At 48.8% G+C, this 21,811-nt stretch overlaps 1 protein-coding gene across 2 annotated transcripts in view; it reads right to left on the reverse strand.

Moving 5' to 3' along the window:
• Positions 1–6: 6 nt before the first annotated feature.
• AKAP8L (A-kinase anchoring protein 8 like) overlaps positions 7–21,811 on the reverse strand; it is a 34,685-nt gene continuing 12,880 nt past the window's right edge. Inside the window, exons 3-15 of one of the 2 annotated variants that reach the window (XM_010332830.3) lie at positions 20,935–20,967; positions 20,438–20,495; positions 20,255–20,335; positions 17,936–18,389; positions 17,734–17,830; positions 17,584–17,654; positions 17,088–17,151; positions 16,089–16,197; positions 14,512–14,653; positions 14,320–14,425; positions 13,948–14,078; positions 480–575; positions 7–392 (exon numbers count right to left, since the gene is read on the reverse strand). In XM_010332830.3, coding sequence (XP_010331132.1) covers positions 78–392; positions 480–575; positions 13,948–14,078; positions 14,320–14,425; positions 14,512–14,653; positions 16,089–16,197; positions 17,088–17,151; positions 17,584–17,654; positions 17,734–17,830; positions 17,936–18,389; positions 20,255–20,335; positions 20,438–20,495; positions 20,935–20,967 — 1,757 coding nt within the window. In that variant the 3' untranslated portion in view covers positions 7–77. Of the gene's footprint in view, positions 393–479; positions 576–13,947; positions 14,079–14,319; positions 14,426–14,511; positions 14,654–16,088; positions 16,198–17,087; positions 17,152–17,583; positions 17,655–17,733; positions 17,831–17,935; positions 18,390–20,254; positions 20,496–20,934; positions 20,968–21,811 lie in introns of both variants that reach the window. The other variant, XM_003944824.4, reaches the window with a different exon arrangement.

Consider the following 21,811-nt stretch of genomic DNA (forward strand, 5'->3'; position numbering starts at 1 on the left):
GGGAGATGGGATGGAAAACTTTATTAGGTTTGGTTTCCAGCTTCGGCCCCGCGGGCCCCGCCCGCCCCGAGCTCAGGTCACGGGGCGCCCCCGCTGCCCTCCTCGTCGTCCTCCACGTCGAGACCCGGGATGCCGCGGATCCGGCGCTCCAGCGCCCCTCCCAGCAAGGGCACGGCGCCTTCCTCCTCCTCCTCTGGGGGCGGCGGGGGCGGTGGCGGTGGCGACGCGGACTCTGGGGCCGGCTCTGGGGGAACGGGGGGCTGCGCCGGCGCGCCCTCTGCACCCTCCGAGACGCCTGCCGCTTCGCCCTGCGCCCCCTCGTCCAGGGCGCAACCCTCAGCCTCCTCTTGCTCCTTCTCCTCCTCGGGGCTGTCGGTGAAAGGGTTCTCGCCCTGCAGGGAGGGGCGCGGACACTGAACGGAGGGAGCAGAGGCGGGGACTGGGCTGGGGACAGGGCCAGCCCGGGACCAGTGGCTCACCTTCAGGTAGCGCTCTAGCTTCTTGCTGATGAGCTTGTTGTTGAGGATACTGCGGGCCACCATGAGCGAGGACTTCTTGGACTGCTCCATCATGAGCTGCAGGCAGGGCAGAAGGGGCTGGAGAGGCTGCTCTGGGTACCCTGTAATCCCCCACCCCCACCCTGCCAGGTCAGAGGAACCTTCCTGCCCCCACACCCACGCACTTACACCTGGGGCGCAGCCCTCCCAACGAAGGGCCACTCTACAAGCAGGGAACCACGATCTATCTGATCTTTGTTCAAATTCCCTGTCCTTCCACACCACAATTACTGTAGGTGATTAAAAATATAGATCCATAAGCCGGGCGCGGTGGCTCAAGCCTGTAATCCCAGCACTTTGGGAGGCTGAGGCGGGTGGATCACGAGGTCAGGAGATCGAGACCATCCTGGTCAACATGGTGAAACCCCGTCTCTACTAAAAATACAAAAAATTAGCTGGGCATGGTGGCACGTGCCTGTAATCGCAGCTACTCAGGAGGCTGAGGCAGGAGAATTGCCTGAACCTAGGAGGCGGAGGTTGCGGTGAGCCGAGACCATGCCATTGCATTCCAGCCTGGGTAACAAGAGCGAAACTCCGTCTCAAAAAAAAAAAAAAAAAAAAAAAAAAAATATATATATATATATATATAGATAGATAGATAGATAGATAGGTAGGTAGATCTATAGATCTCTGTATGCCTTTATGGCTTATTACAGAATTCTGATTTGCTTACCAAAAAAGCTATAAGCAGCGAACAAATCAACTAAGAGCAAAAGGTGCAAACCCCGTTTCAAGGAGACAACTAGGCTAACAGGCAAGGGGCACTTTGGGGCCAACGGGGAGGATATAAAAGCAGAAACATTTAATGAAACGTCCTTTTTTTTTTTTTTTTTTTTTTTTTGAGACGGAGTTTCGCTTGTCACCCAGGCTGGAGTGCAATGGCGCGATCTCGGCTCACCGCAACCTCCGCCTCCCGGGTTCAGGCAATTCTCCTGCCTCAACCTCCTGAGTAGCTGGGATTACAGGCACGCGCCACCATGCCCAGCTGATTTTTTTTTTTTGATTTTTTAGTAGAGATGGGGTTTCACCATGTTGACCAGGATGGTCTCGATCTCTTGACCTTGTGATCCACCCGCCTCGGCCTCCCAAAGTGCTGGGATTACAGGCTTGAGCCACCGCGACCGGCCGAAACGTCCTTTTAACCCACAGAATTCCAAGAATGAAGAATTCTTCCCAGTCATGCAAGGTTAGAGACACTTCTCTGCTGGTGGGAGGATCAACTATTTCCATTATTTTGGAAAGCCATTTGACAGAATGCATGAAAACTAAAAATCTCTCTCATTAATCCCTTCCCAGAACAATCCTAAATTTAAGAATTGGAGACATGGGTGCACACTGATTGCAGTGGCAAAAAACGGGAAAACACCTAAACGTTTTTCAGTGCTGAAGAGGTTAAATAAATCATACATTCAAAAGTACAGCATGCAGCCCTTCAAATCGGGCTCATTTCTCCACTGGCACAAGAGAGGTGTATAATATTGTACTGTGGGCATAGCATGCAAGAGCCATTTTGTCTGGAAGGATTTCTGTTAGTATGCTGGGCCATTTCCTCATGGTGGGAGTACAGGCAAATCTCACTTTCGTCATTATCAAAGCCATAAGCTGAAAAGGTATTTTTGGCTGGGTGGGAGAACCTGTTGAATCCCGCCCACTCCATTTACATGTTTCAGAAAGCCTTCGCACTTGCTGTTTCTACTCTCTCCATCTTCATTTTTTTTTCTTAGCACGTTTTTCTCTACTACTGGAGGAAAATATTAACAGACAGCGTACATGCTTATGACAAACTAAATATACACAATTAGAATACTACTATAGACCATTCCTCAGCAACTTTCTCACTTGCCAACACTTTGTCCTCCTGGGTCTATATGCCCAGATGACCATACCATAAATTCTCCCAACTGAGGCAAATTTATGTTGTTTCCAGATTTTCTCCACAATAACCCAGCAACACCAGAATAAACTTGTATGCTTCCATGCTAGTGCTTTTAATTCTAACCAGGTATGGTTTCAAAGTAATAGTGGTCAATTAACTGCAAAACATTTGCAAGTAATGCTTCTTCCACCAGTGTTAAAACAATGAACTGGTCCTCCTGCCTGCCCATCAGCACTGGGTGTTATCATTGTTGGGTATTTTTGCTGTGGATGAAAGAAGAATGTATGCTGCTGCCTCCCATGGCATTTCCTTGCCCACAGGCAACTGAGTGTTCCGATATGCACACTGAACCACCTACCCAGAGTTCAGAATCTTGTAAGTATTTTCTGATCCTGGTTTTATTTATTTATTTATTGTTTAGACAGAGTTTTGCTCTGTCACCCAGGCTGGAGTGCAGGGGCACGATTTCAGGTCACTGCAATCTCTGCCTCCTAGGTTTAAGCAATTCACATGCCTCACCCTCCTGAGTAGCTGGGACTACAGGCCTGCACCACCAAACCCAGCTAATGTTTTTGTATTTGTAGTAGATACAGGGTTTTCCTACGTTGCCCCGGCTGGTCTTGAGTTCCTGAGCTCAGGCATTCCACCCATCTCAGTCTCCCGAAGTGCTACCATTATATGTGTGAGCCACCACGCCCAACCAAATTTTCTGGAATTTGATACAGATTGAGTATCCCTTATCCAAAGAGCTTATGACCAGAAGTGTTTCAGATGTTGGAACATCTGCATTATACTTACCAGTTGAGCATCCCTATTCCAAAAACCCAAAATCTGAAATGTCCTAATGAGCATTTACTTTGTCATCTCTGTGCTAAAAAAGTCAGATTTTACTGGGCACAGTGGCTCATGCCTGTAGTCTCAACTACTCTCATAACGCTGATGGAGGAGGATCGCTTGAGTTCAGGAGTTCAAGGCTATAGCGTGCAATGATTTCACCCGTGACCAAGCCACTGCACTACATCCTGCACAACATGGCAAGACTCTATCTCTTTAAAACAAACAAAAGGTTTTGGATTTCGGATTTTCAGATGAGGGATGAACTTAAGTATATGTTATGAGCTGGGTGCAGTGGCTCAAGCCTGTAATCCCAGCACTTTGGGAGGCCGAGGCGGGCGGATCACGAGGCCGAGAGATCGAGACCATCCTCGTCAACAAGGTGAAACCCCGTTTCTACTAAAAAATACAAAAACTTAGCTGGGCATGATGGTGTGTGCCTGTAATCCCAGCTACTCAGGAGGCTGAGGCAGGAGAATTGCCTGAACCTAGGAGGCGGAGGTTGCAGTGAGCCGAGATCGCTCCATTGCACTCCAGCTTGGGTAACAAGAGCGAAACTCCGTCTCAGGGGGGAAAAAAAAAATAGTATATGTTACGAGGTAGAGGGTCTGAAATTTTCTTTTCCAGAAATGTACAAAACAAACCTACCAAACTGGAATATAGGTCTACAGCTGCTTAACTATAAATTGGAAATCCAACGTCTCTAGAAAACAAGTTTTCCTCCAACATTTATTTGGTGGCTAAATATGAACGGACATTACATTTTTATTTATTCCATTCACATAAGTCACGTGAAGAATTACTGATCAACTACAAGGCACTTCCCCCAGATCTGTTGGAGAGGTTAGTGTTCATACCATATTGTCTTTTTATTTTATTTTAGAGATGGGAGTCTCACTCTGTTGCCCAGGCTGCACTGCTATTGTGTGATCACAGCTCACTGCAGCCTCAAACTCCTGGGCTCAAGTGATCTTCCCACCCTGACCTCTTGAATAGCTGGGACTTCAGGCACTTACCACATGCTTGGGTAACTTTTTTATTTTTTGTACAGACGAGGTCTAACTATGTTGTCCAAGGTGGTCAGGAACTATTGGGCTCAAGCAGTTCTCCCACCTCAGCCTCCCAAACTGCTGGGATTACAGGTGTCAGCCACTGTGCCCAGCCTTGCATATTGGCTTTCTGAAACCCAAAAATTAATTCTGAAGCATCTAGCCCGAAAGTTTCAGATATCTATACCAACTTTAACAAATTACTAAGTCTGAAACATACCGGGCTCTATTGCTAGTGTCTCTGTTCTGGTTCTACTGTTTCATTACTGTGTTAGTATCATCTTTTTTGGCTTTTAAATTGCAGTAGCTTTGTAGTAAGTTGTTTTTTTTTTTTTTTTTTTTTTTTTGAGATGGAGTTTCGCTCTTGTTACCCAGGCTGGAGTGCAATCGCGTGATCTCGGCTCATTACAACCTCCGCCTCCTGGGTCCAAGCAATTCTTCTACCTCAGCCTCCCGAGTAGCTGGGACTACAGGCGCACACCACCATGCCCAGCTAATTTTTGTATTTTTAGTAGAGATGGGGTTTCACCTTGCTGACCAGGATGGTCTCAATCTCTTCACCTCATGATCCACCCACCTTGGCCTCCCAAAGTGCTGGGATTTATAGGCGTGAGCCACCACACCCAGCCCTGTAGTAAGTTTTAAATTTTTTTTTTTTTTTTTTTTGAGACGAAGTCTCATTGTACTGCAATGGTGTGTTGTCTTGGCTCTCTGTAATCTCTGCCTCTTGGGTTCAAGCAATTCTCCTGCCTCAGCCTCCCAAGTAGCTAGGACTACAGGAGCATGCCATCACACCTGGCTAACTTTTGCATTTTTAGTAGAGACGGGTTTTCATCATGTTGGTAAGACTGGTCTTGAATTCTTTACCTCGTGATCCACCCGTCTCGGCCTCCCAAAGTGCTGGGATTACAGGCATGAGCCACCATGGCTGGCAAATTTTAATATTTTCTAAATCAAGTCTCTCAACTATTGTTAGACTGAATTCTACAACGTAAAACTTTAAAATAATTTCACTTCATTTTATTCGGTCCCCCTCCCTGACCTAGATTTTGACTGGAAATGTGCTGTCTGTACTAATTTGGAGTGAACTGTTTTTTGTTTTCTTTTACTATTAAATCTCCCATTTAAGAATACAGAATATTCCTCCATTCATTAAGATCTCATTTCATATTCTTGGAGCATTTGTAGTTGTTAAAGATCTCAACTCTTTCTTCTTCTTCTTCTTCTTTTTTTAAGATGGAATTTCACTCTTGTTGCCCAGGCTAGAGTGCAATGGCAAGATCTTGGCTCACTGCAACCTGCGCCTCCCGGGTTTCAGTGATTCTCCTGTCTCAGCCTCCTGAGTAGCTGGGATTGCAGGTGCCCATCACCATGCCCAGCTAATTTTTTATATTTTTAGTAGAGACAGGTTTCACTCACCTGCCTAAGCCTCCCAAAGTGCTGGGATTAGACATAAGCCACGGCGCCCAACCCTCAAGTCTTTCTTTTTAAATCTGTATTCTTAGCTATTTTATACATTGTGTAGTTTATTTAAGTCTCTCTCTCTCTTTCTTTTTCCATTTAAATTTCTAACTGGTTAGTACTAAAATGGAGAAACACTACTATTTTTTCTATGCTATCTTGAATCCTATCCCCTTACCAAATTCTATTAATTCTAAGAACATTTTGCTGGTTCAGCATTTGTTTTTGTTTTTTATTTTTTGTGTGATGGAGTCTTGCTCTGTCACCCAGGCTGGAGTGCATTGATGCGATCTCAGCTCACTGTAACCTCTGCCTCCTGGTTTAAGCGATTCTCCTGCCTCTGACTCCTCTGGGCTCACATACCTCTGGCTTGTTCATAAAACCGAGGTCCCATGCCAGGAAAGGCAAACCAAGCAGAGGCTACAGCCCACGGTCCCTCCTCTTATGTCTCTCCTAAAGTGGCAGTCACTCAAAGAGAGGCACTCCATTGTCTCCATCCCCAGAGCCTTGGCTCAGAGATTCTGCCCAGAGTGAGAGAAGGTCCTTAAATCAGTAAACTCCCAATCTCTTCTCAAAGGAACTAACTTCACTGGCAAGAGGGTTAAGTGCAAGACTAGAGACTTTCTTAAAAACAATGGAAACCAGGGAGAAAAAAATTTAAAAGGACACTGATAGCTTTGTTCTTTTTTTCCTACTACACAGTCATAAAAAAGAAAGACCCATAGATTTGATAGTAGTATTAGCTAACCCACAGGCCAACTAGGTTACCAAAGAGGACCAAGACCAGTAAAATACGTAAAACAACCTCCCTGGGTTCAGAATAAATCTCAAACAACCTCAAAAACCATCCCTGTTGGGCTGGGCACAGTGGCTCACGCCTGTAATCTCAGCACTTTGAGAGGCTGAGGCGGCCAGATCACGAGGTCAAGAGTTTGAGACAAGTCTGGCCAACATGGTGAAACCCTGTCTTTACTAAGAATACAAAAGTTAGCCAGGCATGGTGGTTTGTGCCTGTAATCCGTTACTAAGGAGGCTGAGGCAGGAGAACTGCTTGAACCGGTGAGGCAGATGTTGCAGTGAGCTGAGATTGCACCACTGCACACCAGCCTAGGCGACAGAGCAAGACTGTCTCAGGGGAGAAACAACAACAAGAAGAAGCCATCCCTATAAAGGAGCCCAGATTTAATTGGATCGGCATTCAGCAGCAATCTTTGCCCCAAAACATTGTTGAAAACAATAAAGGAATCAGCCAGCAATTGGTAAAGTTTAACAGCTAAGTAGTCTAGGAGAAAAGGAGTGAGCCCATGGCTTCCTCCCTCCAAGACACATCACCAGTTTCATACTGTGTGAGGATGAACGAGACCTCACTAAAAAAATCTGGCTACTTACTAAACAAATAAATAGGCAAACACAGTAACAAGACCCTGGGAGGGTGGGTGGGGGATCAGTGCCCAGAGCTGCCAAAACGAATTATCTAAGATGTCTAGTTAACAATCAAAAATTATGAGTCATCCAAAGGAAACTCTGACCCAGGCCCAAATTTAAAAAAGCAGACAATAGAAACTTCCTGTGACAGTGACCAGATGTCAACTTCAACAAAGATTTCAAATTAGCAATTATAAATATGTTTAAAGATAACTCAAGTAGAAGGTATGCCACTGTCTCAAACGATTTAAACACAGAGATAGAAATTATAATAAAATATTAAATTTTAGAGCTGAAATGTACAGTAACTGAGAAGAAAAATCTATTTGAAGTACACAACAATAGATTTGAAATGAAGAATTAGTGAACCTGTGGATCAAAAGAGATTATACAATCTGTAGAACAGAGAGAAAAAAGTGAGGAAAAATGAACAGTCTCAGGCAACCATGGCACACCATTAAGAGATCCAACATACGGGTAATAAGCATCAGAAGAGGAATGAGAGAAAGGAGTAGGAAAAAAAAACACTTGAAGAAACAACAGCTGAAAGCTTCCGAAGGTTAATGAAAACTGTAATCCGTACATCAAAGAAGCTCAACAAACTCCATGTAGAATAAACAGAGAGATGCATAAAAAGAGATAATAAAAATGCCAAGAGTCAAAGACAAGGGAAAAATCTTGAAAGCAGCAAGACAGAGACAAATCATCACAAGGAAACCCCAGTAAGGGTAAAAGCTGACTTCTTGGAGGGATGCTGTGGCTCACACCTATAGTGGCAAGACCCTGTCTTAATTTTTTTTTAAAAAGTTAAAACAGGGAACTTTCTAGACAGACACAAATTACCAAAACTAAGATGTCTAAAAAACCCACAATATCTGAATATACCCTATAACAAGTGGAGACTGATTCATAATAATAAAAAGAAAAGCTAGTTAACCGGCTGGGCACACTGGCTCATGCCTGTAATCCCGGCACTTTGGGAGGCCAAGGCAGGCAGATTTGCTTGAGTCCAGAAATTTGATACCAGTCTGGGTAACATGACAAAACCCCATCTCTACAAAAAACTACCAAAACTAGCCAGGAATGGCAACACACATGCCTTTAGTCCCAACTACTTGGGAGGCTGAGGTGGGAGGACTACCTGAGCCTGAGAGGTGGAGGTTGCAGTGAGCCGAGATTACACTGCTGCATTCCAGCCTAGGAGACAGAGTGAGACCTTGTCTCATAAAAAAAAAAAAAAAAAAAAAAAAAAAAGCTAGTTAACAAAAGCCAGGCCCAGATGGCTTCACAGGCAAATTTTACCAAGCACTTGAAGAATTAATACTAGTATGCTAGTTCTGCACAAACTCTTCTAAGAAACCAGAAAAAGAAGAAAAGTGGCAGCTAACTGTATGAGGCCAGTATTAATTAACCTGATACCCAAACCAGAAAACTGTATCACCAAAAAACTACAGACTATTATCTTTTATGAATAGAGATGCAAAAATTCTCAAAATACCAGCACAACGAATATAATATATAAAAATAATTACACACTGTGACCAAGCAGGATATGTATCAGGGATGCAAGGGTGGTTTATATCCAAATAAAACAATGTAACATACTGTAACAACAGAATTAAAGACAAAAGCCACATGATCACCTCAACAGAGGGAGAAAAAGCATTTGACAAAATCCAACACCATTTTAAGATAAAACATTTAATAAAACAGGACTAGAAGGGAACTTCCTCAATTCAATCAAGGGCACCTATGAAAAACCCACAGCTGACATCATACAAATGGTAAAGGCTGGTGCTTTCCCTGTAAGATGAGAAAGAAGACGAGGACATCCATTTTCACACTTCTATTCAATACTGTAATGGAGGTTCTAACCAGGGCAATTAGGTAAGAAAAAGAAATAAAATGCATCTAGACTGAAAAGGAAGAGGCAAAACTAACTCTATTTGCAGATGTCTGATGTCGTGCAAAGAAACCCCTAAGAAATCCACTAAAAGCTATTAGAACTAATAAACATTATTTTATGTTTTTATTTTTTAGAGACATGGTCTTGCTCTCACTCATGCTGGAGTGCAGTGGTATGATCATAGCTCTCTGCAGCCTCAACCTCATAGGCTTAAGCCATCTTCTTACTTCAGCCTCCTGTGTAGTGGGGACTATAGGCAATTGCCGCCACACCTGGCTAACTTGTTTCTTTTGTACAGAGAGGGTCTCACTATGTTGCCCATGCTGGTCTCAAACTCCTGGGCTCAAGTGATCCTCCCACCTCTACCTCCTAAAGTGTTAGTATTACAGATACGAGCCTCAATGCCCAGCCATAGTTTAAATATTATTAAAATTATTAAACAGTAAAAATTAATAATTCAGTGAGCTTGTAGGATATAATATCAATATAATGGCTGAGCACAGTGGCTCACACCTGTAATCTCAATACTTTGGGAAGCTGAGGCAGGAGGACTGCTTGAGCCCAGGAGTTTGAGACCAGCCTGGGCAACACGGTGAAACCCTATCTCTACAAAAAATACCAAAAGTAGCTGAGCATAGTGGCACATGCCTGTAGTTCCAGCTACTAGGGAGGCTGATGCAGGAGGATTACCTGAGCCCAGGAGGTTAGAGGCTACAGTGAGTCATGATGGTATCACTGCACTCCAATCTGGGCAACAGAGTAAGACCCTATTTGAAAAAAAAACCAAATGGTATTTTTTTTTTTTTTTTTTTTTTGAGACGGAGTTTCGCTCTTGTTACCCAGGCTGGAGTGCAATGGCACGATCTCGGCTCACCGCAACCTCCGCCTCCTGGGTTCAGGCAATTCTCCTGCCTCAGCCTCCTGAGTAGCTGGGATTATAGGCACGCGCCACCATGCCCAGCTAATTTTTTGTATTTTTAGTAGAGACGGGGTTTCACCATGTTGACCAGGTTGGTCTCGATCTCTCGACCTTGTGATCCACCCGCCTCGGCCTCCCAAAGTGCTGGGATTACAGGCTTGAGCCACCGCGCCCGGCCGCCAAATGGTATTTTTAAACACATGCCCCCCCGCAAAAAAAATCCAAAAACACTAAGAAAACAATTCAATTTATAATAGTAACAGAAATAAAGTACTTATAAATAATTTTAACAACAATAAAGAACAAAGTTTATATTCTGAAAACTACAAAACGTTTGAAAGAATTAAAGGAGATCTCAGTAAACGAAAAGACATCCCATATTCATGGATTAGAAGACTTAATATTGTAAAGATGGCAATACTCACCAAATTGATCTAGAAATTGAACACAATTCTATCAGAATACCAGCTGGCTTCTTTGAAGAAACTGATAAGCTGATCCTAAAACTCACATTGAAATCCAAGTAGCACAGAATACCAAAACAATCTTGAGAAGGAGGAATAAAGTTGAAGTGCTCAAATTTCCTGATTTCAAAGTTTAGTAACAAAGCTATGGTACAAACTGGTATAAAAACAGACATACAGAACAGTGGAATAGAATTGAGAGCAAACCTACATGGCTATGGTTAACTTTCAACAAAGATGCCAAGGTCCTTCAATGGGGGAAAAACAGTCTTATTTCTTTTTCAAATGGTGATGGAACAACTTAATATCTAGATGCAAAAAATAAAGTTAGACCCTTAACTTATACCATATAAATAAATAAACACAAATGGAACAAAGACCTAACTATAAAAGCTAAAACCATAAAATTCTTAGAAGAAAACATATGGGCAAATCTTTGTGACTTGGGATTTATCAATAGATTCTTAGTTATGACACCCAAAGCATAAGCAATGAAAGAAAAATAAACTGGACTTTATGAAAATTAAACTATTGTGCTACAAAGGATACATCAAGAAGGTGAAAAAACCCACAGAATGGGAGAAAATATTTGCAAATCATATCAAATATGGGACTTGCATATAAAGAACTCTAATAAATCAAAAAGACAACACAATTTAAAAATGAACAAAAACTTGAATAGACATTTCTCCAAAGATACAAAAATGGCCAACCAGCCCATGAAAAGATGCCATTAGTCATCAGGGCTATGCAAATCAAAACCACAATGATACCACTTCTCACCCACTAGGATGACTAGATCAAAAAGTCAGAAAATAAGTGTTGGTGAGTATGTGAAAAAATTGGAACCCTTACAGATTGCTGGTGGAAATGTAAAATAGTGCAGTCACTTTAGAAAATAGTCTGGCAGTTCCCTCAACAAGTTAAAGTGTTACTATTTGATCCAGACATTTCAGTCCTAGTTATATACTCAAGAGAAATGAAAACATATGTCCACATAAAAACTTGCACAATGTTTCTAAGAGCATTACTCATAATAGCCAAAGGGTGGAAACAACCCAAATGCTCAAAAAGATGAATGGATAAACAAAATGTGGCATATCTATCTATACAATGGAATAATATGAAGCCATATGAAGGAATGAAGCTCTGATACACGCTATAGTATGGTTGAACCCTGAAAACATCATGCTTAGTGAAAGAAGCCAATCACAGAAGACCACATGCTATGTGATTCTGTTTATAGAAATGTCTAGAATAAGCAAATAGAGAGAGATTAGTAGCTGTCTAAGGCTACAGGAGGACAAGAGGTTGGGGGGCTGATAGCTAAAGGGTTTCTTTTTGAGGTGATGAAAATACTCGGGCTGGGCGCGGTGGCTCAACCCTGTAATCCCAGCACTTTGGGAGGCCGAGGCGGGTGGATCACGAGGTCGAGAGATCGAGACCATCCTGGTCAACATGGTGAAACCCCGTCTCTACCAAAAGTGCAAAAAATTAGCTGGGCATGGTGGCACGTGCCTGTAATCCCAGCTACTCAGGAGGCTGAGGCAGGAGAATTGCCTGAACCCAGGAGGCGGAGGTTGCGGTGAGCCGAGATCGCGCCATTACACTCCAGCCTGGGTAACAAGGGCAAAAACTCCGTCTCAAAAAAAAAAAAAAAAAAAAAAAAAAAATTCTGTAATTGACTGGTTGATGACTGCAAAATTCTGTGAATACATGAAAAACTGATGACTTGGTTTTTCCATTTGTTTGAGACAGGGTCTTGCTCTGTCCCCCAGGCTGGACTGCAGTGGTGCAATCATAACTTACTGTAACCGTGAACTCCTGGCCTTAAGAGATCCTCCTGCCTTGGCCTCCCAAAGTGCTGAGATTACAGGCATGAGCCACCGCACCCAGCCCAAAGACTACTGAATTGTATACCTTAAATAGGTGAATTGTACAGTATATGATTATATCTCAGTAAAGTTGTTATCAAAGATAACAATAATAATTAGAAGCTTTCCATTCATCTCTATAGTCTGGAGTTCTAAAAAAATACAGTATTTAAACTGTATTCAAATTAGCTCTGTAAACCAGTGACTTCTGATGCCTTCCAAATATCTTTTATCATCCTTCCAAACCCCTCTATGATTACGAGCTGCTATGGTGTTTTTTTTTCTTTTTTTTTAACTTCTTTTAGGATCAATTTTGGGTTTACATTTTGCTAACTATCACTTCCCCTGGATTTTCCAACTTTTATTAATTATACATAGTTTCCATCCTCTGCAATCTTCTCTGTAACCCCTACTAGTTCCCAGCACAAGAATCTGTTCTTGGAAAGTTCCCTAAAGCTTCTCTGTTCCCAAAGCCAACTGACAATTTCTTATCTTCCCAGACCTCTTGGTGGCATTTCCCAATCCTGAGTCTCTGCAACTACCCAAGCCAGAGAGACTCCTGACTCTGTCCACTGTTCAGAATCATCACACTTAAAAAGCCTAGAGAGGCACTGTGATGAGCATGGAAAAAGGTAGAGAAATGCTGCTTCCCACGCTCACCTTGGATGCTAACATCTGCTCATAAACCCCATCATTCTTCTTGGGGGTGAAGACAGCCAAGCCCCTCTTTGGCTCAGACCTGATCCTGGGCCTCTTTGCTCTCCCCTGATACATAGCCCCTTCACCCCCACCTCCAACCCAGCATGCCATCCATTCAAACAAAAGACACCTACTCTGGCTTGTGTGCTGGGCATTGAGGCTACACTGGAAAATGAGAATAATTTGCTCATTCTCTTGCCATATGTTCTCCTTGCCCCGCAACATAGTTCCCTACCGCTCCCTTGTCCGCGACAATCTCGGCAGCACCACTGTCCTCCCGGTTCCCCAGGTCAGAAACCAGAGTCACCACAGGCTCCTGGTCACACCCACATGCTGACCTCCGGCTCCTTTCCTTCAACTGCTCTTCTCTACTTTACTCCCAAGGTGAGGTCTCTTCTCATCTGGAGACTGCAGCAGCTCCTCCTTGGCCCCTACCACCCCACCCAGCTGCAGGCCTGAAGTCTCTAATTCAATACCAACTCTAATCCTGTTAATCCGACACTTGAAACTTCACTGGTTACAGGAAAAAGCCCAGGCCTCTCGGTGCAGCTCTTTTAAGCCTCAAGCCCAACTCCCTCTTCCAGCAACACTTACACGGTATCACCTCCATTTGGTTTCTGAACCTAATCTGGCGCTGGCCCCTATGCACATAGAGGTCCCCATATCCCACAGAATACATCACCTTCTTCCAGGCAGAGTCCCCATCTCCCACCCCTCTCTCTGTAGCTGCGCTACCTGCACTGGGCTAGAAATGTCCACATCCATCCGCTTCTGCCTCCACTGCAGTCCTTCATGGGCAGGCAGAGGTTCTAACTGCACAACCTCCTCAGAGGTCTCACTCAATCTACCCACAGGACAGAGGGAGAGCACTGTGGCCACTCACCCTGCGGTTCCGGTTATGATCCATGGTCTTCAGGTGCTTCTGGATGATGCCAAACTGCATGGGAATGAAGAGGTCGCAGGCTGCACAATGGGCTGCCTCCACCTTCTTCACAAAATGCTCCATGGCAATTTCTGCAGTGGGAAGAAGGGAGTCACCACTGGGCCTAGGTGCCTAAGACAGATCCAGGTGTTTGAGAAAAAAAAAAACACACCAGCTCCTCCTCAACTCGCCCTGCCACTTCCACCTGGGCCTGAGCTGAGGCTGTTCTCCTGACCTTCCCTGGGGGAACAGAAGGGTGTCTTGACCCTGCACTGAGAATCAGGAGGGCAGGCTGAGGCCTTGCCTGGTGGGAGTGGGCTAGAATCTCCTCACCCTGGGTCAGATCCTGGTCTCTGTAGATTTGCTGGATAAGGCCATCAAGGTCCTCTACAGTTTTTCGGAGCTCCTCTGTCTTCTTGGTCTTGTTGGTGACGTACTCCTGCAAGGAATACAGAGGTTCGTGTGGGCCGCATTCTGTTCTCAGGGGTCCAAGAAACTAAGAGTGGCTGTTACTCCAAGGCTTACCTGCAGAAAGTCAGCTGTCTGCTTAGGGAGCTTGGTGCCTACATACTTAAAATGTTCCTTGTGGAACTTGCTGTCTAGGTGGCTGGACATCTCGTCCTCATAGAAGGTCCGGTATTTGCAGAGAGAACACACAAACTGGATCCTGCCACAGGAAGGAAACATGGGGCTGAGGCTGCAAGTGTCCCAGGGGACACTGCTGCCGCCTCACCCAACCCAGACACAAGCCCTGAAATAGGCCTTGCTGACGGGCTTTTGAAGTACCGTCCCAGCAGAGGGACAGGCTGGGACCAGTGGGGTTGGGAGTAGAAAGGGCCAGAAAGTCTGCAGGCTGCAGATACTGCCACGTAGGGGACAGGGGAGGAGCTCTTCCTTCCCACAGGCAGGAGGCTGAAGCCTGAGACAGCAGCTGCTGCAACAGGCAACGAGTCGCTGGAAGGTTGATGGAGGGCCTCGCTACCAAGGCTGGGCAGGAGCGTGTGCACTTGGCCCAGGTGGGGACCAGAAGGAAGGACGCCCTGGCGTGAGCCAGGTGGCACTGAGGTGCAGAGTGGAGTACGCAGTCCTGAGGCAGGGCCCGAAAAGGTGCTGCATCGTCCTTCTGGGATCTGGGGGACTCAAAGGCCCAGCCCATCCTCTGCTCAGAATGCTTGGGGGTGGTGTCGGGAGGGATGGGAGGCAGGCAGGCCTGGGCACCTGCTGCCTCATCTTCCTCTTCCAAGAAGAGACCAGTCTGAGCTGGAAGGAGGGCGCCTGCCCGGCCTGCCAGAGGGCAGCCTGGAGTCACCTGGGCGAGGTGCTCTGTCTGGGCCTGGTGTCCACAGCAGAAGCCCGGGGTCTGGGGCCTGGGCCGGAGCAGGCCGCCGTGGCAAGGGGCGGAGGAGGCCAGCCGCCACCGAGACCTCGGGGCGGGTCCCTACCTCTGCCGGACGTCCTTATCTGGGCCACGGGGTCAGCTTTGTCTGGAGAGCCCAGGGGCCGGGCGCCGGCGAGGCTGAGGAAGGTCCAGCAAGAGCAAGAGTCTGAGGCGGAGGAGGCAAGCGCCAGTGCGGGAGCCCTGAGGGCAGACAGACCCAACCAAGGGGCGTGAAGGGCTCAGCCGAAGACAGGCCCGGCCCGACAGGGCCGGCGGGCAGGCCCGAGGCTGCCACAGCCCACAGGTGCTGCCATCTCTCCTGGGCACGGCGGCGGCCTCTTGGCAGCTAGCTGGGGTGGCACAGGCGCCTTGGACCTTGAGTCTCTGATGAGCTGGCCCCCTCCCTCAGGGGCATCAGGCCCCCAGTGCACCTTGGGGTTCGTGCGCCGAGTGACCTAGCGCCGGAGCTTCGGAGCAATGGTGCCGAGCAGTGTCGGGTCTCGGGTCACAGATGCCAGCGGTCGCCAGGCGGCCGCAGAGGGGCAGGGGATGAGTCAGGCCTTGGGAGCTGGGCCTGGCGGGAAGCAGGGTCCATGCACGGCTGAGCAGGTGGTGGCTCCCAAGGGAGGCCAGAGGGCGGCGAGCTGGCAGAGCTATGGCCCTGCTCTCCTGGCAGCAGCCCCACAGCGAGGCAGAGGCAGAGGGGTGGAGGGAAGCTGGTTACCTTTCCACCATTCGGTCTCGCTGTCGCTTTTTTTGCTTGTCCTGACTCTTCTTGCCTGCCTGCAACTTGCGCTTGGTCTGGCCGTTCTCATCCTGGGTGGTCAGGGCCCCTGTGGGAGCAGATGGGCACTGTCACCAGTTTGGCTCTGCCAGGACAGGGCAGGCCCTGTGACCTCTGGCTAAAACACCCACTGTCCACTCCAGAGGGTCCATCGAGAACAGGTGTCCAAGCAAGGCCTCTGGCCATGAGCAGGGCTGGGTATCCTGGGCTGGGCAGGGAGTGGGTTTGGCCTAGGCCCCAAGGAGTGGGAGCCAGGTGCTGACCCCTCTACTCTCCAGGACACCCACGCTCTCTGTGCAGTAGGCCAAGAGGACACTGGAAAGCAAAGAGGGGCTATCTTGGTGGGGACACTGGCATATGTTCAGAGGGGCCAGGTGGTGGGATGCAGGAGGCTGCTCACATGGCCCTGCCCACCCCCCACCGGGCACCGCGGCAACAGTGGGCTGAGGCTGGATTTGCTGTTAGGTACCTGCTGGCGCTCATCACTCAGGTGGGGGGACACGGACTCCCAACAGGGGCTGGAGAGGCGCTAAGGGAGAGGACACGCACACCAGAGCCGTAAAAACTGCACCGAGGGTCCCAGCTCGGACACCAGCCACTGAGGACTCGGAACTGCGCATTACTGAGGGACTGAGGGCAGCGGGTATGCCTGGGGTTCCCCACACTTTTACTCACTGCCCCCATCTGAAGGCAAAACCAACGTGCTAGGCGGGGGTCACCACCATACACAGCCTCCACCAGGAAAGAAGGAGGCAGAGTGGGAAGGGTGGGAAGGCGGAGGAGGTGGCGAAAGAAAGCCCCCTGCCAGTGCATACCCGGGGCCTCAAGGGAGGTCCCCAACTGGTTGCATATCTGCCACAACCCTGCCCTCAGCTGGGTCCCACCCACTGTGACCCCTGAAAGAGCCACCCCAGCACCAAGCACCCCAGGAAAACTCACCCTTCTCTGAATCCTCTTTTCCTTCTTCTCTCCCATCCTCTTTTCCCTCCTCGTCCTCTCCGTCCTAACAATTTCAAATTCCAACTTTAAAACAGGTGTCTCTTTTCTTTTTAAACAAACCAAGTTTATTAGAGCAACAGTATATAGCAAAATGGCTGCTTGCTCCACAGACAGAGCAGGGCTATCCCATAGGCAGAGTAGCTCAGCGTAGCCCAGTTACTTACAATGGCTGTAAATGACAAGGTCCAGCTACGTGCCAGGAATCTCACATCCTCCCACTACCCAGTGCACAGGGGGCTTGTCCCATTTTCCAGCAAGGAAACTGTGCCTCCAGCTTGGCAGCCTGTGCTTTCTGCCAGACCACACTGCCTCCCCATGCTGGTCATTGTGCACACAGAGCTGACATAGCACTGCCTCTGGCTCCCAGGGAGAGCATCACACTTCAGCCCAGCTCACCCTTCCTGCAGACAGAAAATGCCCAGCCAGGGCCACTTACCACTCTGGAGCCCTTCTCCACAGCCTCGGTCCCTTCAGGTCCCTCTGTGGCTTCCCCCTCGGTGCCTTCATCTGAAAGGGAAGAGGTAAGCTCAGCCCAGGAGCCCCAGGAGGCATGGGGCAGCTGCCCAGTACCACCTATCTAGCTCACCATTGTCTGAATCGCTGTTGTCCGAGCAGTCCGTGCGGGTGGCTTTGCTATCTGGCTCATCAGGACTGCCGCCCTGCTTTCTCTTCTTCTTCTTGGTCTGGGTAATAAGAGGGGAAGCCATGTCAGGGAGCATGGCTCCTGGCCCTTAGCTCCGCCCCAGCAGGAACTAAGCTTCCCAGAGGGGAAGGCCGCCTCCACTCACCCGGAAGTCTGCTGTGGTCCAGGTCTTCCAGGTCCGCCTCATCTGTTTCATGCCATTGCCAAACCCAAAGCCAAAGCGGGAGCCGCCTGGGAAGGCACTCCCACCTCGCATTCCCTGGAACATGCCGTACTCGGGGATGATGTTCTGGGAGAAGAGGGAGGGCAGCCGAGAGGCACCAGACATGCACTGGCCCCGGGCCCCCATGGGGTCTTCCCACATGCGCCCATAGCCCGAGGCCATCGGCCGGCCGCTCCGGGCATCCCGGGCCCAGCCCTGTGCCCTGGGACCAAAGGTGTCGCTGCCACGCATGCGGAACTGGTCACGGTAGGCGTCGTATTGGCCCTCATAGGCCATTTCCATCTCTGGGTCAAGCTCGCTGTAGTCATAGCCTGACCGATACAGGTCACGCTCACTCAGGACGGCCCTTGAGTCACAGGCCTCATAGGAGTCATACCTGCAGAGGCATGGGGTAAGCATCAGGTGGAGCCCCTCAGGGTCCCTCACCTCCAGGCAACTGCTCCTGCCCTCCCCATAATCAATCTCCCAGTCCAGCACCCACCCTGTCCTGGTGGGGAGGCTCAATGTTCAGAAAATCAAATTAAAAAGTTCCAGCCTCTCAGCTTATCTAGGGGCACCACTGCCCCAAGCTTGAATGTAGCCACACACTGGCTTGGGGACCCTAAGAAGGACTGAAAACTGGGGTGGAGGCTCTAGTCCAGTGAGTCTCAAGGGGCAGAGCTGCTCCACAGCCCTTGGGAACATGTGCACCATCTGAGGAAGCCGCAATGCTGGAGGCTGCTGCCAGTGGGGCAGGGTGGAGCACCTCAGCACCCTGCAGGACACAGGCAGCTCCAGCACAATGAATGCGCAGCCAACGAGGCTGATGATGCCCATGGGAAACACTGTGTTCTTGTCCCTCATCACCGGGGAACCTTCAAACCCTGCAAAGTCCCTCATTACCAAAATAACTGAGACAAAAGGGTGAGTATTTCCCAGGAAAGGCACTAAGAGCTTGCCCAGGAACAAGAAAAAGAGCTGTATTACATCAAGCCTGGAGCCCAGAGCCAGACACCAAACTCTACATACCCTATATTGGAGCTGGGAAGGCAAGCCAGACCTCCTCCCAGGAAACAGAGGGTACTTAGAGAGCTTTTAACCATGACTGCAGCCCACAGCCCACATCCCCACAGGCCTGGAACCCACACACCTCACAGGCACAAGGGCTCCCCTTACACTCTCTTTCCTAAACCCAGGCCACCAGGAGGCACCAGCAGCTGTAAGAGCAGCAGTTGGTGCTGCCACCGCTCTGCTTACCCTGATCCCCGGCTCCAGGCTGTGGCAAGAAGGTGCACAGCAGCAACACAAACCCAAGCCCCATACACCAAGCCTTTAGCTCCAAGTGCTGCAGCTGTTGGGCCAGGAGTTATAGAGCCCATGGCATCAAGTCCCCTTGTGCCTGTCCCATGCCCTGACACTACAGCCCTGGGGCCTCATTTGGCCCCACCAGTGCCTGGTCAGGTGACTCCCGACTCTCATCTTTCACTCATCTGTTAGTTGAAGCTCCACTCTATCCCCTGCCACAGATGCACCTGCCCTCCTCACCGAAGCCTCACACTGGGCACAAGCACTCCTGGGCCAAGTCCAGTTCAGTTAATGACAAATGCCCACAGCATGATGCTTTGGATTAGGGCAGATCTGGTACATGAGGCCCAGCCCCACCATGTACTTGCTGCGTGCCTTTGGGGTATGACCTGCCTGCATTTCTGTTTCCCCATCTGCAAAATGAGGACAGCAGCAGTTCCTCACAGGGGTGCTTCCATCAGGTACACAATCGTAAAGCACAAGACAGAAACCAGGAATTGCCCACACCAGCCCCAACCCTCACGCGGGGGTGGCCCAGCTCGCAGTGATCAGCCCCAAAGGCTGGTCCCACCCTTCACACCAAACTCCGTATGTCCTGCCCTGACACTGCACAAGAGGCAAAGTCTTGAGAGAATTCCAAATGGCTGTCCTTGGAGGGAGGGGAGTCTGAACACTTTGTTTTTGAGGGCACAGTGAATCAGCCCAATCTGGGCTTGTTTCTCCCACTCAAAGCTGGGGAAAGGCTGATCACCAGACAGTGTGGCAGGGGTTGAGGATGGGTGAGAGGAGATACAAGTCAAGAGACAGGAAGTGCAACAGACCCTGCTGGGAGCCACAGCAGCACCAAGTAGGGGGAGGAAGCAGACACAGAGGCACACTAAGAGAGGAAGAGGCAGCAGGCAGCAGGCAGGAGCTGCCCCTGCAGAGCCTCAGCCCCTAGGCAGGGGTTCCACTTACCTTTCTCCACCTGAGCCGTACACGCCTCCTTGTATCATGTCTGTCTCCAAATGCGGCACCATATCTAAGCGCTGATTAATTCTGGATAAAACGGAATCGGCACTGGCGCTACCCGAGGCACTAGTGTTTGTATTTGTGTCAGAGCTAGGCATTTCCCAAGAGTGTGAAGTGGCCATACCATACCCATAGTTGGTGGTGTTATCCTGGCCATAGCCATAGCCATAGCCATAGCCCTCGTAGCCTGCAGTGAGGGAGACAGACACAGACAGATGGTGGGGGCAGGCAGAGGGGAGGCAGACAGAGGCAAACACAGATACAAGGGCACCTTCTGTCACAGAGACAGGAGACCCTAGCCACTGAGGCTGGATAGGCCCTTGCCATTCTTCTTTTTTTTTTTAAAAAAAAAAAGATGGGGTTTCACCGTGATGGCCAGGCTGGTTTTGAACTCCTGACCTAGGTGATCCACCCACCTCAGCCTCCCAAAGTGCTAGGATTACAGGCGTGAGCCACCGTACCCAGCTCTGGCCCTTGCCATTCCGATGAGGGCCTCCTGTTAGGGAGCGGGTAACCCCAGAAACACGCCCCCTCCCCACTCCCAACCTTGGCCAAGTGGGGCAGCAGCAGAGAAACAGCCAGAACAACCCCAACGGATAGACAGCAATCAAAGGAACGATACTTGCCTCTGTTTGTCCCAGAGTTCCAAGTTCCATATCCTACAAAAAGTAAAAGGGCAATTACATCTATACTTGCTTATAACACAAGAGCTTAATTCAGGCACAAAGACAATTATTCCCAGGATGTGACTGGTCAGAGCAGGCTGCACCTCCCCTAACTGAGAAGCCTTGAGCCGGTGAGCACTGTGCAAATGACCCAGACTACTTGCTGCACTGGTGCCTGGCTGCCTGTGGCTCTAAGCATCTGTTATTTAAGGAGCCTCCTGTTCCCAGCACTCTCAACTAAGGAACTTGGCTGCTATACTCCTCGATTAAAGAGCCAGAATTAGAAGATGACCTCCGTGACCCAGGCTAAGCGCTAATCAGTTTACAGCAGAAAACCCAATCCCAGTCCCCCAAGACTCTGCCTTAAAAGGGAAGGCCAGGCCGGGCGCGGTGGCTCAAGCCTGTAATCCCAGCACTTTGGGAGGCCGAGGCGGGTGGATCACGAGGTTGAGAGATCGAGACCATCCTGGTCAACATGGTGAAACCCCGTCTCTACTAAAAATACAAAAAATTAGCTGGGCATGGTGGCGCGTGCCTGTAATCCCAGCTACTCAGGAGGCTGAGGCAGGAGAATTGCCTGAACCCAGGAGGCGGAGGTTGCGGTGAGCCGAGATCGCGCCATTGCACTCCAGCCTGGGTAACAAGGGCGAAACTCCGTCTCAAAAAAAAAAAAAAAAAAAAAAAAAAAAAAGGGAAGGCCAGGGCCGGGCGCGGTGGCTCAAGCCTGTAATCCCAGCACTTTGGGAGGCCGAGGCGGGTGGATCACGAGGTCAAGAGATCGAGACCATCCTGGTCAACATGGTGAAACCCCGCCTCTATTAAAAATACAAAAAAGTAG

This window comes from Saimiri boliviensis, chromosome 14 (genome assembly GCF_048565385.1).
Source record: "Saimiri boliviensis isolate mSaiBol1 chromosome 14, mSaiBol1.pri, whole genome shotgun sequence".
Taxonomy (NCBI): domain Eukaryota; kingdom Metazoa; phylum Chordata; class Mammalia; order Primates; family Cebidae; genus Saimiri; species Saimiri boliviensis.